The sequence below is a fragment of the Euprymna scolopes genome, chromosome 17 (assembly GCF_053919585.1).
Source record: "Euprymna scolopes isolate OS-2025 chromosome 17, ASM5391958v1, whole genome shotgun sequence".
Lineage (NCBI taxonomy): Eukaryota > Metazoa > Mollusca > Cephalopoda > Sepiida > Sepiolidae > Euprymna > Euprymna scolopes.
In genome coordinates, this window is record NC_136498.1 from 70,182,063 (window position 1) to 70,201,371 (window position 19,309).

Below are 19,309 nucleotides of genomic sequence, written 5' to 3' on the forward strand. Positions count from 1 at the left end.
TTATATCGGTTGTAATTTCGTTGCATATAAATCTATGCAAAAACAAGTTTGATTTTCGCTAAAATTAAACGTATACCTTAAAGGAAAATGTAATTTTTGAGACATTAAGTTGAACGCACGCAATATAAAAAGAATGTAATTTTAGAGTTCTTATTGCTTTTTAATTAAAAGTTTTATCTACGCACATTTTGCTATACAAATTCTAAAACATTAAAAAAGTATTTTAATGGTGAATGCTCTGACGAACTGCAGACACTTGTGCCCCCACGACGTAGACACCCTCGACAAACCCGACAGGCAGCTAAATCCTACCCCACGCAGTAGAGATCCCTAGATCTTTCTACTCCAGTAGTTTCTTCCCCCAAACCGCTAGACTCTGGAATTCCATTCCAGGTCCCTGCTTCCCCAACTGTACTGACATACAGAAGTTCAAGTGTGACGTGAACCGACATCTTACTGTCCAAATCCCAACATAGTGTCCCAGTAGTTGCTGCCCCTGATAGTAGCCCCCTACACCAAAGTGGCAATGTGCCTTGTTTGGGGTGAAAATGTAATAAAAAAAAAACAAAAAAACCCATTATTATTAGGGTTTTTTTTTTAATTATGACTTAAAATGCGATTTTTTTTCTGTTTGAAAATACCGACGATATTCGCGCGTTCCAGTGACTGGAATTCCCCATTTTTTAAAATATTTTTACGATAAGAAAAAAATGTCTATTACTTTTATAAATATATATGATTAAAAAGAAATAACGATTCTGCTTAGTTCAGCAGAAAAAGGAGGATAAAACGTGTTAACTTTTTTTTTTTTAAATACCGCCGCTCGTCTTTCTAACCGAAACTATTTACTTACGTGCATAAACCCCCGTCCCCCATCGGCTACCATCACTTGGGCACCTACCCACACCCAGAAAGAAAGGAAGACGGAAAGGCTACTTCGTATGTAAATAGAAAAATTCAATTTTTTCCCCATTTCAACTCATCATCACACACACGCACTAGGCACACACACACACACACACACACACACACACACACACACACACACACACATATACACTAGGCACACACACACACATACATATGTAAACAAACATACCCATCTCCTCTCTCTCTCTCTCTCTCTCTCTCTCTCTCTCTCTCTCTATATATATATATATATATATATATATATATATAAACACGCATATGCATATATATAACAGACACACACATACCCATCTATTACTAGAATAAAAACAATATTTTAACATCCTTATAAAATCCACCCACTGTTTCGTCTAAAAATAGATAGCGATAAACACACACACACACACACACACACACACACACACATATATATGTGTGTGTATATATATATATATAAATATATATATATATATATATATTTCTATTACACGCACACACATATATAGGATTGCTTCAAGAAAGAAGAAGAAAGCGAAAGATTTGAATCGCAAAAAAAAAAAAAAAAAAGTCCTACCTATTTAATATATATAATACCAAGTCTATCACAGACTGCTGTGAGAGGGATACGATAAAATATATTCATACTGCGAATATCTATCCTCTATTTGGGCGCATATAAGTGCATATAGATATATCTTTCTTTTCTTTTTTTTTAAGGAAAGATTTCTTATTCAATCAAACGCTTTGGATTATCTTGTCTCGTGTGACTGACAGCACAGTTCAACGACAGAAGAAGAAAAAAAAAAACTTCTTATCGAAACTCGAATCATGTGTGAATAATACCATCTCGATTTTTATTACCACTGGTTTGAATATTAGGGGTGTTCTTATCTATATATTTATATATATATGCAATGGCCATGCAAAAGGGTAAGTCGTTTACACCTTTTTATATATATTATGTTTTTATAATTTTATCTTTTTTTTTCTATTTTTTTTTAACACACGATGCCACAAGAAAAAAAGAAAACATCGCGCAGTGTCGGTTAACTTTGCAACTTTGGTATCGTTTTCAAAATACAGTCGGCACGCGCAACAATTATACGAGTATATAAAAAAAAAACAGGCATTTTTATTAAAAGTAAATTTTTGCCGATAAGTAAAAATGTCTGTGTGCCCGAAAGAAATAAGCACCTAGAGTATTTCAGATCTTATAAAATCAGTTCGAAGTATCGACGAAAAAAATGGCCGAATCAGTTTAAGATTCAAATGATGCGGAAAGAAATGTGGTATTTATGCAGAATGCGAACCGTGCTATTTTTTTTTTTTTTTTTAATTAAGATAGGATTTTCAAGTTTTACGGTTTCTTTTGTTTATTAAAATTTAAGGTGAAAGTACAGAATAGTTAAAAACAAAACGAACCCTCCCATGCTAAGAATATTTTTCTAAATAAAAAAGTTATTATTTTAGTACGGTCCATCAAAAATGTTTAAAAAAAAAAAGATGGCAGATGGAAATAAATATGTAAAGAAAGATCTCAGATTAAAAAAATAGCCATAAAAAAAAAAATAAAAAAGTAAAAAAAAAAAATGCTGAGAAGAACTTTAAAGGAAAAAGATGGGTTTCAAATCGTAAACTGCTTCGCTCATTTCGGGGACTGACTCTAGATTGACTCCATAAGAATCAAACTCATCTAGGTGCCAATTTCTTACAAGCACTGATGTCTTTGAAAAGATAATTAAATAAAATTGTTTAAATGTTATATCAAATTGCTTCCCCACAAGGCTAATTTTTAATATGGAGAAAATCCCCCTACCCCATTGAAAAAAACAAAAAAAATTAAAAAATAGGAACGCAATACCAAATTTGGTACTTATGCACTTATGTTACCGTGCTAAGGGCACCCCACTTAAGATATCCCCAAATGTTTTGAATATAAAATCTTTGCGTAAAAGTCCAAATATCACGTGCTGTTTACGGATCGTGCTTAAATAATAGGGTTAGAAAGACATTAATAACAGAGAGGGGAGGCTTTCTAATTTTGGTACTTTAACCTAACAATTTAAGCAAGACACCGTAAAAATTAAATTTACCTTGAAAGTAGTAGAAATGTTCACGCGCGAACACTCTAGATAGTCCTTGTATTTACCTGAATTCTGCGTTTAATAATTCTTAATTTCCCCATACTCGTGGCAATTGTTTGGTGGCCCTGAGGTAGCGGCTCAGCAAATGAAGCAAAATGTAACTTCCTGGCTGGGTTCGAATCTCATGATCGGAAGGACATCTACACTCATTAATACCTACAGACACTAGTGTTTCATGCTTACGCAATCGTCAGTGTATGAACCGACGATTCGGAACCGTGCTGGTATATAGTTATTGTTTTATCATATATAATTAAATAATATATATAATTAAATAATAATAATAATTATATATATATATAATTATTATTATTTAATTATATATATAATTATTATTTAATTATATATATATATATATATATATATAATTATTATTTAATTATATATATATAATTATTATTTGATTATATATATATATATAATTATTATTTGATTATATATATATATAATTATTATTATTTAATTATATATATATATAATTATTATTATTTAATTATATATATATAATTATTATTTAATTATATATATATATATATATATATAATTAATTTATATATAATAAAATAATTATATACCAGCACGGTCCCGGATCGTCGGTCCATAAAATGGAAAAGCACCATCAGGTTTTCGCAAAATTATGAATCGGATAACTTATTTGAAATACAGTAGAACCCCGGGATACGGCATCAAAAATTAGTAACAAAATACATTACAGTATATAATACACATGTATATAATCAAATAACATTTAAAATAAAACCGTAAAGCAGGGCAAATACCGTAACCAGGCTCTGGAAAAACGTATTCCACGTCGTAACCTGAAAAAAATTTATCAAAGCAAAAAAAAAATAAATAAATAAAAAATAAATAAATAAAATGAATTTCTTTAAATGTTTTGTAAGACATCCGCTCAGCTTCATTGCAAATGATAATGTCTTATATTAACGTATGCTTCATTGAAACAGAAAATACAAAAATGTGTGATGCGGTATATGTACGTTATGGAGAGGATGAGGGGAAGGAAACAAAAATGAAAGTAAAAAAAAAAAAGCCCCGAGCAACGCTAGATGGCATAGTTTGTGTTTAATAAATACATTTTTAATTATTATTATTTTTAATATGTATACCCTGACTAAATATTCAAAATCACATTTCGTATTCGCTGCCCAAAATAAGATCTCCTTTCTATGGCTAACTCACGTTAGCTTTTACAAGGAATTGTGCACCTTCGCCAAAGGAATATTGCCTCAAGTAATAACACGAAGCTGTATACTCCATCAGACAAGATAAATTCATGTCCTGGAATCCAGTAAGACCAAGAGAGTAAAACAAAAGCTATACTACAACACATGAAAATCGTTAATTGGGGAGAGGAAAATTATGTTCTCAATTTCTTTCAAAACTCTGTGTTTGAAATATAAAGAAGCTTAATGGAACATTCGAATATCTATGTATCTCATATAGAGTTCAAGTGTTAGCGCCAGGTAGTGGACCTCTTGATTTCTTAGAACTTCGACTGAAGTAAAATAAAACAATAAAAGTGAAATTAATTAGTAGGATTAGGACAATAGAAAATTCTTAAAATTGTTTTGACTCTCGAGTATATATCCAGCATAATTAGACACAGTTAATCAACTGAGAACCACACCACTCTATATAAAAAACATATAATATATCAACAGATATATACTTCAGTTAAAACAATGACCAGAATATTCTGTTGTTCCAGCCATATTAATTAGGTAATGAAATAGGGACTAAGCCTTTAAAATATATTTAATACATTAAATTGTGTGTGTGTGTGTATGTGTGTGTGTGTGCGTGTGCGTACCGCGGTTGTGATTTTGAAAAGAGGATCACGAAGGTATCATTGTTATGTGGATTTAGCAAAAAGGTAGCAGATTGACCCGACGTTGCCCGGGATTAAATGATCAACGAATGGTTCACACTCCTATAGCTTTATGGTCATAAAAATCGGTGAAATCAGCCATTTTTTTTCCAATCAAATTTATCGAATACCTGATCTAGTTAGCGACCTATCGAGGGACATCTGGAGAAATCTTCACATGCCTTTTGCAGTGATTTAATTCACAGTACATTGCAGTCTACATTGCACTGTAGAGAACCAACTGTTGATCTTATAAAGTTATTTTTATATATAATGGTGTGAATTAAGGTTTAAAATGCAAAAGTTAAGTATCATGTCTCAATTGTGTTCTAAACAACTTTCGAATGCGCCCCTATCATATTAAAAGAACTTACTGTTGATTTTATATGCCTGGCCTTTCGGCTTGTGTGACAATAGAAGTTCTCGTATTCATTTGTGATGTTAAGCTGTGTAAGATGTTAACTTTGATCCAAATCGCATGTTCCTTCTTTTATCGGATTATTTTGATTATCGATTACCGATACCTGTAAAAGAAATTCCGATACAGAAGCTATATAAGAACACTGTCAGGCACATAATGCACCTTCGTAAAAATTTCATAAACATTGACGCAGCCGTTTTCGAGTCCATAGTGAACGAACTCACACATCACACACACAAAGTTCCTTTTTATATAAGAATACAGAGTGTGTGTGTGTGTGTGTGTGTGTGTGTGTGTGTGTGTGTGTGTGTGTGTGTGTGTGTGTAATGAATCTTGGAACTTTTGCTTTGTAAAGGTTCATCAATATAAAGAATACAAAGTGGAGGCAAAAATATTTTCCCACATCTCCTGTGTGGATATATATATATACTAGCAAAAGTACCCGTCGTTCACTGGGTTCAAAAACAGCCTACAGAAAATGGACTCTGATTTATGAAAGTATGATAGGTTTTGAAAAGGAAGGGTTGTAAAGAGATAGCTTCGAATTTGGGGGTATCAAAACCAAAGCAAAATATGATGAAAGTAAAAATAAATTAGATAAACCCCATAATTTATTATACCATACCTGTTCACACTGAAACACTTATCACAATATTCTGTGGATCTATATTAAAAAACCTTGTTAAACTTTGTGACATTTTCCATTCTATGGAGGTCAGGTGCGAACGAACACTCCATAATTTTATTATACCATATTTCTTCAAACTGAAACATAATTATCAAAGTATACTTACGCAGATATATATGAAAAGTCGTTATTAAAGTTTGTGCCTATTTCCATTCTATGGAGGCCAAGCGCGAACGCAGACCCCACAATTTTATTATACCATCCCTATTTAAGTTAAAACATACTTATCAAAGTCTTATTATGTACATCTATATCAAAAACACTTGTAAACGTTTTTTTTTTTTTAATTTTTTAATTTTCATACTTTGTGGACCAGGCGCGAATGTAGACCCCACAATTTTAATGAACCACCGTTCTGCCAAATAAAACATACCCATTCCTGTGTCTCGATACATCTTCTATCATTATATGTAATCAGTTTTTTAAAATAGTCACCATATAGGAGCCTATTCGTGACCAGACACACACACACACACACACACACACACACACACACACACACACATTCAGCTTTATATCATAGAAGATATATTATTTACTATGAAAATTATTAAATACCTACAGACACTAGTGTTTCATCCTTTTGGGAATCATCAGTGCAGGGTGTTGCGATTTACACCGGTCGATAGATTCGAACCCGTCAATGAAGCCATCTCTGACTCCATTAGCAAGGACCAAATCCATTCGGTCACCGTTAACCGCGAGAAATATTGTTGAAATTTAAACATTTATTTTTAAATGTTTTTAATGTCTGTCGGAGTGATCTAATCCTTATATGATGATCTACGCATGCGAGCTAAACTGACCGACTTTATTTCAACTGAAAGAGCTCGTTTCTGATATATATATATATATATATATATATATATATATATAATATATATATATATATATATATATATATATATACAAGCAGTTAGGGCCAACGTTGTCCGTTATTGAATGAGGATCAACGCATTTCCACTCCTACATACTTTTATTGTCATTGAAATCGGTAAAATCGCTCTTTTTTTTTTAATCAACTCGATTGATTGTCTGCTCTAGATAAGGACCCCCTCTCCGCAATGATTTATCCACAATAAATTTTAGTCTACATTGCACCGTTGAGAATCTACTGTTGATTTTATAAACTTATTTTATATATATAATGACTTGAATTAAAATTTAAAATACTGAAGTCAAATATCATGATTCAATTATGCCCTAAAAAGAAACATTCATTTCGAACGCGCCACTGTCTTCTAAAAGAACCTACATTTGATTTTATAGGCTGAACATTTCTGCTTCTGGGCTGATTGTATAAAAGTGTTTGATCATAGACAAGCAAAGTTCCTTTATATATATATATATATATAATATATATATATGATGGGACGATTCCAATATTTTTCCCGCTTCCGATACAATTACCGATTCCGTTGTAAATTCTCGGTTCTGATACAATTACCGATTACTATTTCTTTATAAATTTTTAAATATTTAACTATAGAGTTTTTATTTTTCCTGATTACCATAAAAACACATGATAAAGATGCAAATATTTTCTCGAACGTAAAAACAGTTATTGTGGGAGGGGAGGATGATATTTAGATTTTTGTTTTGCTGGTAGTTTAAAATCAATAAATAGTTATTTTTTGTTATTATTACCAGCAGTATAAGATTTTGTTGTAAACGAAACCAAATAAAAAAAAAAAAAAGATACTTGAAGGAATCATTTTTGGTATTGGAAAATACAAAGAAATTTTTCCAAATCCGATTCCGATACCTCCAAAAGTCCGATTTTTCCGATTCCCGATTCTGATTCTGATTAATCGTCCCAAAATATATATATATATATATATATATATATATACTATATATATATATATATATATATATATATATATATATATATATACTATATATATATATATACTATATATATATATATACTATATATATATATATACTATATATATATATATACTATATATATATATATACTATATATATATATATACTATATATATATATATACTATATATATATATATACTATATATATATATATACTATATATATATATATACTATATATATATATATATATTATACTATATATATATATATACTATATATATATATATACTATATATATATATATATACTATATATATATATATATACTATATATATATATACTATATATATATATATATACTATATATATATATATATACTATATATATATATATATACTATATATATATATATATATACTATATATATATATATATATACTATATATATATATATATACTATATATATATATATATACTATATATATATATATATACTATATATATATATATATATATACTATATATATATATATATACTATATAATATATATATATATATATATATACTATATATATATATATATATATATATATATATATATATATATATATACTATATATATATATATATATATATATATACTATATATATATATATATATATACTATATATATATATATATATATACTATATATATACTATATATATATACTATATATATATACTATATATATATACTATATATATATACTATATATATATACTATATATATATACTATATATATATATATATATATATACTATATATATATATATACTATATATATATATATATATATATATATATATATATATATACTATATATATATATATATATATACTATATATATATATATATATACTATATATATATATATATATACTATATATATATATATATACTATATATATATACTATATATATATATATATACTATATATATATACTACTATATATATATATATATATATATATATATATAAACTATATATATATATATAAACTATATATATATATATATATACTATATATATATATATATACTATATATATATATATATACTATATATATATATACTATATATATACTATATATATATATATATACTATATATATATATACTATATATATACTATATATATATATATATACTATATATATATAATACTATATATATATATATACTATATATATATATACTATATATATATATATACTATATATATATATACTATATATATATATATACTATATATATATATATACTATATATATATATATACTATATATATATATATACTATATATATATATATACTATATATATATATATACTATATATATATATATACTATATATATATATATACTATATATATATATACTATATATATATATACTATATATATATATATACTATATATATATATATACTATATATATATATATATATATATATATATATATATATATATACTATATATATATATATACTATATATATATATATACTATATATATATATATACTATATATATATATATACTATATATATATATATACTATATATATATATACTATATACTATATATATATATACTATATATATATATACTATATACTATATATATATATATATATATATATATACTATATACTATATATATATACTATATACTATATATAATACTATATACTATATATATACTATATATATATACTATATATATATATATACTATATATATATATACTATATACTATATATATATATATATACTATATATATATATATACTATATATATATATATATATATACTATATATATATATACTATATATATATACTATATATATACTATATATATATATACTATATACTATATATTTATACTATATATTTATACTATATATATATATACTATATATATATACTATATATATACTATATATTTATACTTTATATTATATATATACTATATATATATACTATATATATATATATACTATATATATATATACTATATATATATATATATACTATATATATATTTATACTATATATATACTATATATATATATATACTATATATATATACTATATATATATATATACTATATATATATTTATACTATATATATATACTATATATATACTATATATATACTATATATATATACTATATATATAATATATATATATATATATACTATATACTATATATATATTTATACTATATATTTATACTATATATATATATACTATATATATATATATATACTACTATATATATATACTATATATATATTTATATACTTATATATATATACTATATATATATACTATATTTATATACTATATATATATATACTATATATATATATACTATATATATATACTATATATATATTTATACTATATATATATACTATATATATATTTATACTATATATATATATACTATATATATATATACTATATATATATATACTATATATATATATACTATATATATATATACTATATATATACTATATATATATATACTATATATATACTATATATATATATACTATATATACTATATATATATACTATATATATATATACTATATATATATACTATATATATATATACTATATATATATATATACTATATATATACTATATATATACTATATATATATACTATATATATACTATATATATATATACTATATATATATACTATATATATATATATACTATATATATATACTATATATATATATATAATACTATATATATATACTATATATATATATATATACTATATATATATATATACTATATATACATATATACTATATATACTATATATACATATATACTATATATATATATACTATATATACATATATACTATATATATATATATACTATATATATATACATATATACTATATATATATATATACTATATATATATATATACTATATATATATATATATATATATATATATATATACTATATATATATACTATATATATATACTATATATATATACTACTATATATATATATACTATATATATATATACTATATATATATACTTTATATATATACTATATATATATATACTTTATATATATACTATATATATATATACTTTATATATATACTATATATATATACTATATATATATACTATATATATATACTATATATATATAATATTTATATACTATATATATATATACTATATATATATACTATATATATATACTATATATATATAATATTTATATACTATATATATATATACTATATATATATATATATATATATACTATATATATATACTATATATATACTATATATATACTATATATATATATACTATATATATATATACTATATATATATACTATATATATACTATATATATACTATATATATATACTATATATATATATACTATATATATACTATATATATATATACTATATATATACTATATATATATATACTATATATATATACTATATATATATACTATATATATATACTATATATATATACTATATATATATACTATATATATATACTATATATATATACTATATATATATACTATATATATATATACTATATATATATACTATATATATATATACTATATATATATACTATATATATATATACTATATATATACTATATATATACTATATATATATATACTATATATATATACTATATATATATACTATATATATATATATACTATATATATATACTATATATATATACTATATATATATACTATATATATATATATACTATATATATATACTATATATATATACTATATATATATACTATATATATATATATACTATATATATATACTATATATATATACTATATATATATATACTATATATATATACTATATATATATACTATATATATATATACTATATATATATATATACTATATATATATATACTATATATATATACTATATATATATATACTATATATATATACTAATATATATATACTATATATATATATACTATATATATACTATATATATACTATATATATACTATATATATACTATATATATACTATATATATATATACTATATATATATATACTATATATATATACTATATATATATACTATATATATATACTATATATATATATACTATATATATATATACTATATATATATATACTATATATATATATACTATATATATATATACTATATATATATATACTATATATATATATACTATATATATATACTATATATATATATATACTATATATATATATACTATATATATATACTATATATATATACTATATATATATACTATATATATATATACTATATATATATAGTATATATATATACTATATATATATATATACTATATATATATACTATATATATATACTATATATATATATACTATATATATATAGTATATATATATACTATATATATATACTATATATATATAACTATATATATATACTATATATATATATACTATATATATATAACTATATATTATATATAATTATATATATATACTATATATATATATACTATATATTATATACTATATATATATATAACTATATATATATACTATATATATATATATTATATATATATACTATATATATACTATATATATATACTATATATATATATACTATATATATACTATATATATACTATATATATATACTATATATATACTATATATATATATACTATATATATACTATATATATATATACTATATATATATATATATATACTATATATATATATACTATATATATATATACTATATATATATACTATATATATATACTATATATATATATACTATATATATATATACTATATTTATATACTATATATATATACTATATATATATACTATATATATATACTATATATATATATACTATATATATATATATATATATATACTATTCCCTATTTGTGATGATTTTGGGACTCCGTAAAGGTGCGATGTCATCATAATGGTTTCGACCGATGTACCCCCAATTTTGTTTTCGATGTATCTTGTCGAATTAGGGAATCAGTACGGAATTTCCCAAGGAACACTTTATTACCGATGGGGATCTCATTCTTTAGTTCCGTCACAAACGACCAGTTATTCTTAGTATCGCCTGTACTAAAGATTGAACCATCAACCTCTAGAACTGTGTTACAGCTTCCATTTCAGTAGTTTCTTTCGAAGAACTGCAAGGTTGTTGGACTTTCTCCCAGCTGACTGTTTTCCTCTTACTCACAATCATGATCTTTCAAGACTAAGGTCAATAGGTATTTCCTAACTTTGTGATGACCATCTTTTATTCCTGTTATCACATCAAGATGCTTCGCGCTTTGTCTCGAGCGATTTTCAATATAAGAAAGATTTTCGATTCACGGAATAAACCGGAAATGACCGAAGCAGTTTACATGTTGAAAGTTAAAAAAAAAAAAAAATGTTAAAAGAAAGACAGACGACACTAATCAAGCGAATGCTGAAACAAAAGGATGAAATAACACAAAAAATAAAGTTGAAAAAACTTTAAAAAAAAAATAAAAGAAATACTGTTGATTCACTTAACAATTGGAAGAATTTTATTAAACTCATTCTTAACATAAGGAGAGAGGGGGTGGATTAATTGATATTTACCTTAAATGCAGTATAAGGACCGTATTTTTTCGGAAAACGCCACGAGGCGCAGAACGAACGTGATTTTTCTTTTCGCGCCAATGGTGTCGAATTTCTTCAATGAAAAAAAAATAGTTATGTCAATACAGAGCTAAGTCAATGAAAAAGTAATTGAAAAATAAAACCAATATCTTTGAACAATTATTGATTCGTTCTAAAAAAAAAAAAAAAATTTATAGCAAGAAAAGAAACATTGATTGTAACGTAGGTTCCTGTTTACAATGTCTCCCCACGGGACTGAGTTAGACATCAGGGTCGTTTTTTTTAATGTGGAGAAAGGGAACGAAAATAAAATTTGTCTCAGTCGTGAAGGATTTCTCCTTTACTGACAGAACAAGAAATTGAAGTGCAGCATCTGAAGACCAAATACTACACTTAGATCTTGACCCGAAGGCCAGAAAGGTTGTTTCATGTATAAATAAACAACTGATAGCAATTAAAATTAATTAACAATGTTTTAATAAAAAAAATTTCTCATGATTTTTGTGATGGTTTTTTTTTTGTTCAGACCAAGATAAATATTTTATGTTTTATTATAAACGTACGACAGCAAACAAATGTTTTCTTTATGGCACTTTGTTTTTTTATAAAAGTTTAGCCGCTCAACCTTTCGGTAATTTCTTGCCTTTTCCGTAAATCGCCCGAACGATTCCGACGATTATGCAGTATAAATAATGAAAACTATTTTTTTTTTAAGTTGTTTCCTTTAATGGCAGTACTAATTGCATGTTCCGTCATTGCTCGACTATTTCCGGCCCATTCCGTAAATAACAATAGGAAACATTCAACTCGATATTGTATTTTATAAAAGTACTCAAAAGACTTTGCTTCCTTTTTTACTATTTTAAGTTCTAGTGTCACCTCGTAAAAGTCCTTCATTTGTAAGTTTATAATTACACTAGCTGTGTACTCGGCGTTGCCCGGTCGAACATTACTGTGCGGAGGGATTAGTCACATACTATTATATTGGTGCAAAAATAATGTCGTTTTTTACGTTAAATTTAGAGAGGAAAGACGACATAATATCGTTTTCCCTCTATAAATTTAACGTAAAAGAAAAACGACATTGTTTTTGCACCAACCTAATGAGATATACCGAGTATCCTAACTTGTTAGGAAAAGTCACCACATGTTAGATTTAGAGAAGCATAAAACACCTCCATCTTGGTTTATGAAAATCAAACGCGAAGGTAACTTTAACAGCTTAAAGAGGAAACAACTATCAGCGCTTAAATAAAAAAAAAAGGTTACTTCCGATTTTAAATTAATAATTGAAAATAAATTATATTCAATATAAATTAATTAAAAATAAATTAAATAAATTAACTGTAAAAATTATTTCCAAACAGAACAATTAAAACAACTCGATTAAAATAATAATAAAAAAAATCAGTCTAATTATTAAAATAGATTTTCTTTAATGTAATATGCAAATGAGATTACTCCTTGAATGTAAATATCTTTTGAATACATAGTATATATAGATGTCATGCTGGAACAAAAATGTGTACACGCCTGTTTTCAGTCTGAATATTAATTTGTGAAACGTATCTTTTATACATATTAATCGAATTGTGAACAAACAAACAGGAATACAACTTTATTATTATAGATCGTTAGATCACCAAAATTAAGTAACGTTGAGCCTACCAGGTATAGGAGGATGTCGTCACCTACTTGCAAGGACTGCAAAATCCTAACGTAATCATCTCCCCTTATTGGGATATACATGCGACTAGGTACCGCTTGTGAATTTGATATTCCCTAGATACTTCCTGTTTTGGGGGAAAACCGGTTCAATCAACTTATGATGAGTGCCACTGACTTTTTTTTTTTATAACTACAAGTGTTTTTCATTATATAACTTACTAACTAATCACTGCTTATCGAGGTCTAAAAAGCCGCTCGAGGATAATGGTTGTAAGGTTGATAGGAAAACTAGCGTGTTCAGGATTATTAACCATGGTTGAAACCAGGCAGAATGTAATTATTTGGTTGGTGCAAAAATAATGTCGTTTTTTTATATACTTGAACGTCAACAAACGACATTATTATATTGCAGTCAGTTGGGAATCATTCTGTATATGGTTTCATGGATGTATAGGTTTTTGGAAGGAAACGTTGCTCATGGAAGTTTCGCCTAGTTTTGGTCATACGGAAGGGTTGGGAGAAATGAAAATTATTGATAGTGGTTGTAGCTAGACGAGTTTTTGTTGTGATTGTTTTACAGGGGGTAACAAAGGATTTTAGCTCAGTCGAGCATCTACCATGTAAATAACGATAACGCGGAGAAAGATTATTATGAGTTGGTTACAAAAGAAAGTTGTTCCTTACAAGATTACGGACAGCGCATGCACGTACGTGCGTACACAGAACACGAACAACTAACGAGATTCGAAATCGGGATCCCACGGTAAGGACCCTACCCCCTTACCGCTCATCCAACTCGCATTTAGGTAAAAATGCATTTTCGTAAATTATTGAATTCATTCAAAACGTATCGCAAAAACCAAAACAAACATCCAAGTAAATCGCGAAAAATCCAAACAATCGTGCGAGATGGATGAGCAGTAAAGGATTAGGCTCCTTACCGTGGGGTACCGATTTCGAAACTCGCTAGATTCAACCACTCTGATGAGTCGTAGGCGACGAAACACGTGTCAGTGGATAATTATATTTTAAAAAACAATATATATGCCGCTTCCCATATGGGGGTATCAAATTGGTTAAAGGGAACATTATTCGCAACAGTAGGTTTTCTACAATGCAATGCGGGCTGAGTCACGGCGGAGAGACATGTGAACTTTCTCATGGTGGACAGTTGTAGATTTTGGACTAGAGCAGGCAATCAATCGATTTGATCGGAAAATGAGTGATTACACTGATTTCAATGATAATAAAAGTATTAGAAGTGTAGAGCATTTATTGATCCGCATTCAGGCAATCAACTAGCGTCTATGCAATGTTCATGACTTCCGCTGTGCGAAAACTTTAGATTGCCTAATGTACTCGTTCGAATTCGGCGTTTTATAGTTCTAAATTCCCTTCATTCCCGTGGCAATTGTTTGGTAGCTCTAGGGTAGGGACTCAGCGAATGGAGCAAAACGTGGTTTCGTGGCTGGATTCGAATATCATGACCGACAGGAATTGTTACCCTACACCGATGATTGTTTAAGCATGACATTGAATAATTATATATATATTATTGGAATTATTTTAACCTTTAAAACTATATACATATATATATATATATATATATATATATATATATAACTTATTTAATTTTTATATTTTTTATCATTCGCTAGAAAACAGTTTAGTTAGTCATTTAATCACCTGAAATCAATGCATCAACTTGCTCTCTCGAATTCACTATAGAACGAATGTTAATTCATATATAGTAATATACCTGTCACGAGACTGGTAAAATGATTTTCACCACAGAACAAACTTGCACCAAATTTATGTCCCCATACGAAGATAAAATGAATATGTGATGCCACTAAGCTTTATATCTTGAATACCTTTTTAACTTCGATCTAAGTCTAATAAGTGGTCTTCAATAGTTTCTAATATGACTATGGTTTAAAGTCAATGCAAATCTGAAATATTTGAATTTTCAACCGGCATGTTTTGCGCATATCGTGTACCCCTAAGAACCCTTAAAATACTCCAAAAAATCTGAAATTTTGGAAATATTTATTAATTTAAGTCTGTTAAAATTTCACAAAAAATCGCAGATATCTGAATTTTCACGAAGGCGCTCCACCACTCTTTTACCCTCTCTGCATTAAGTTAAACTAAATATAGCAAAGGTTACGCCCCCTTGACACATAGCAGCTGTGCTCCAAAATTTATCATGGTCGGTTAATCAGTTAAGGAGTGAATCTTGTGTATATATATATATATATATATATATATATATATATATATATATATATATATACTCGGGTTTTTGTTATTCAAAAGTAATAAACTAATGAATTCAACGAGGTTGTTAGATAGTGCTCAATAAAAAAGAGCTGATAATACTTATTTATTGTTAAATAAACATGTTTACATCCCGCTGCTACAAACAGCCATTTTGTTTCAATCAAACAATAGATATCATCAGGCAGCGACTTGACTATTCAAATGTTCAATGAATAACGGTTATTCATTGAACATTTGAATAGTCAAGTCGCTGCCTGATAATATCTGTTGTTTGATTGAAACAAATGGCTGTTTGTAGCAGCGGGACGCAAACATGCTTATTTAACAATAAATAAGTATATATATATATATATATATATATATATAGATATATATATATATATATAGATAGATATGTGTATACTTAATAAATGCTGAAAAATCTATATACACTATATTATATCATCTTATCGTACAAATGAAATGATAACTATATTAAAAATAAGTACTGTTGCCACATCTGGGAAGGAGCTGCTCAGTTCACGCTTTTCATATCTTAACAGGGTTCGAAACCAGTTTAGAAACTTAGTAGGTGATCCCCTTCTCTTCTCCTTGCAACCTCTTTCTCACAGAAAACACAACGCTGGTCTCTCTCTCTCTCTCTCTCTCTGTCTCTCTCTCTCTCTCTGCTCTATCATTATCATATTTATGGAAAGTGTTCAACTGAGCCCCAATCTATGCCCCGCCCATACAAAACATTCACAAGAAACGCTTTTTATCTGAACGCAATTCCATGAACAAAAGTTTATTTCTTAGAACTGTCCACTTGTGGAACTGCTTTCCAGCTGACTACAGAATGGTCGTTTTCAAGGTCAATGTAAACAAGTTCTTGCTGAGCTGTCTTCTTAAATAATTGAATTATATTCAATGTCACCTACTACACCACACCGCTGTCTCACTGACCACCTTATACTTATTAACCTTTATCGTTGAGTGAACTTCCATTCTAATATATCGTCGATACTCCTATAAATTTTATTTTGTGTATCGATATTTATATTAACAATCCCTTTGTTCTATTTATTTAAAAAGAAAATACAACTTTGTTATATATGGATCGCTAAATTGCATTCATCTGCAAAATATCTAGCTAATTTGTATATTCTTTTAAACATTCATTTTAATTAATTCCCTATTAGTTTAATCGATTTTCTTATGGGATGATCATCTTTAGTTAACTATTACGTATAATTATATTCATAAAGATATTCTACATGATTTATACTTGCGTCATATGTGCGTAAAAAGCTTATAGTAAACACAAACCTCTTCCTATATATTATGCATGTGCATATATATTTGTTTAAAAAAATTTGCGTACCAAACTCCTGTCAGTTTTTGATCTACAGATATGAAACTTAATATATAGGGTATTCGAACCCATGTGAAACTTTATATTTGGGTTTTAGCCGGGGAAAATATGTGCAAAAATGTGAAAAAAAAAAAAAAAAAAAAAAAAGTGGAATTTACCAGGTGAAGTTGAAACGGCGGCATTACGACTATGCATGCGTAACGTAATAGCTATTGGTTCATATTTTAATTTTTAACCTTGCAACAAACCTGTCTTCATAGCTCAGGCATTAATGTAAAAGGAAAAGTAAATCGTAAGCTAAACGTTTTGGTTTCGATTCTCGGCAGTGG

At 25.6% G+C, this 19,309-nt stretch overlaps 1 protein-coding gene across 5 annotated transcripts in view; it reads left to right on the plus strand.

The window, feature by feature from the left end:
- Positions 1-1,395: 1,395 nt before the first annotated feature.
- The window catches only part of LOC145296782 (uncharacterized), an 823,821-nt gene continuing 805,907 nt past the window's right edge, over positions 1,396-19,309 (plus strand). For 2 of the 5 annotated variants that reach the window (XM_080142846.1, XM_080142847.1), the window contains exon 1: positions 1,396-1,839. In XM_080142846.1, the coding sequence (XP_079998972.1) occupies positions 1,824-1,839 (16 nt within the window). In that variant the 5' untranslated portion in view covers positions 1,396-1,823. The remainder of the gene's footprint in view (positions 1,840-19,309) is intronic. The other 3 variants (XM_080142844.1, XM_080142843.1, XM_080142845.1) reach the window with 2 other exon arrangements.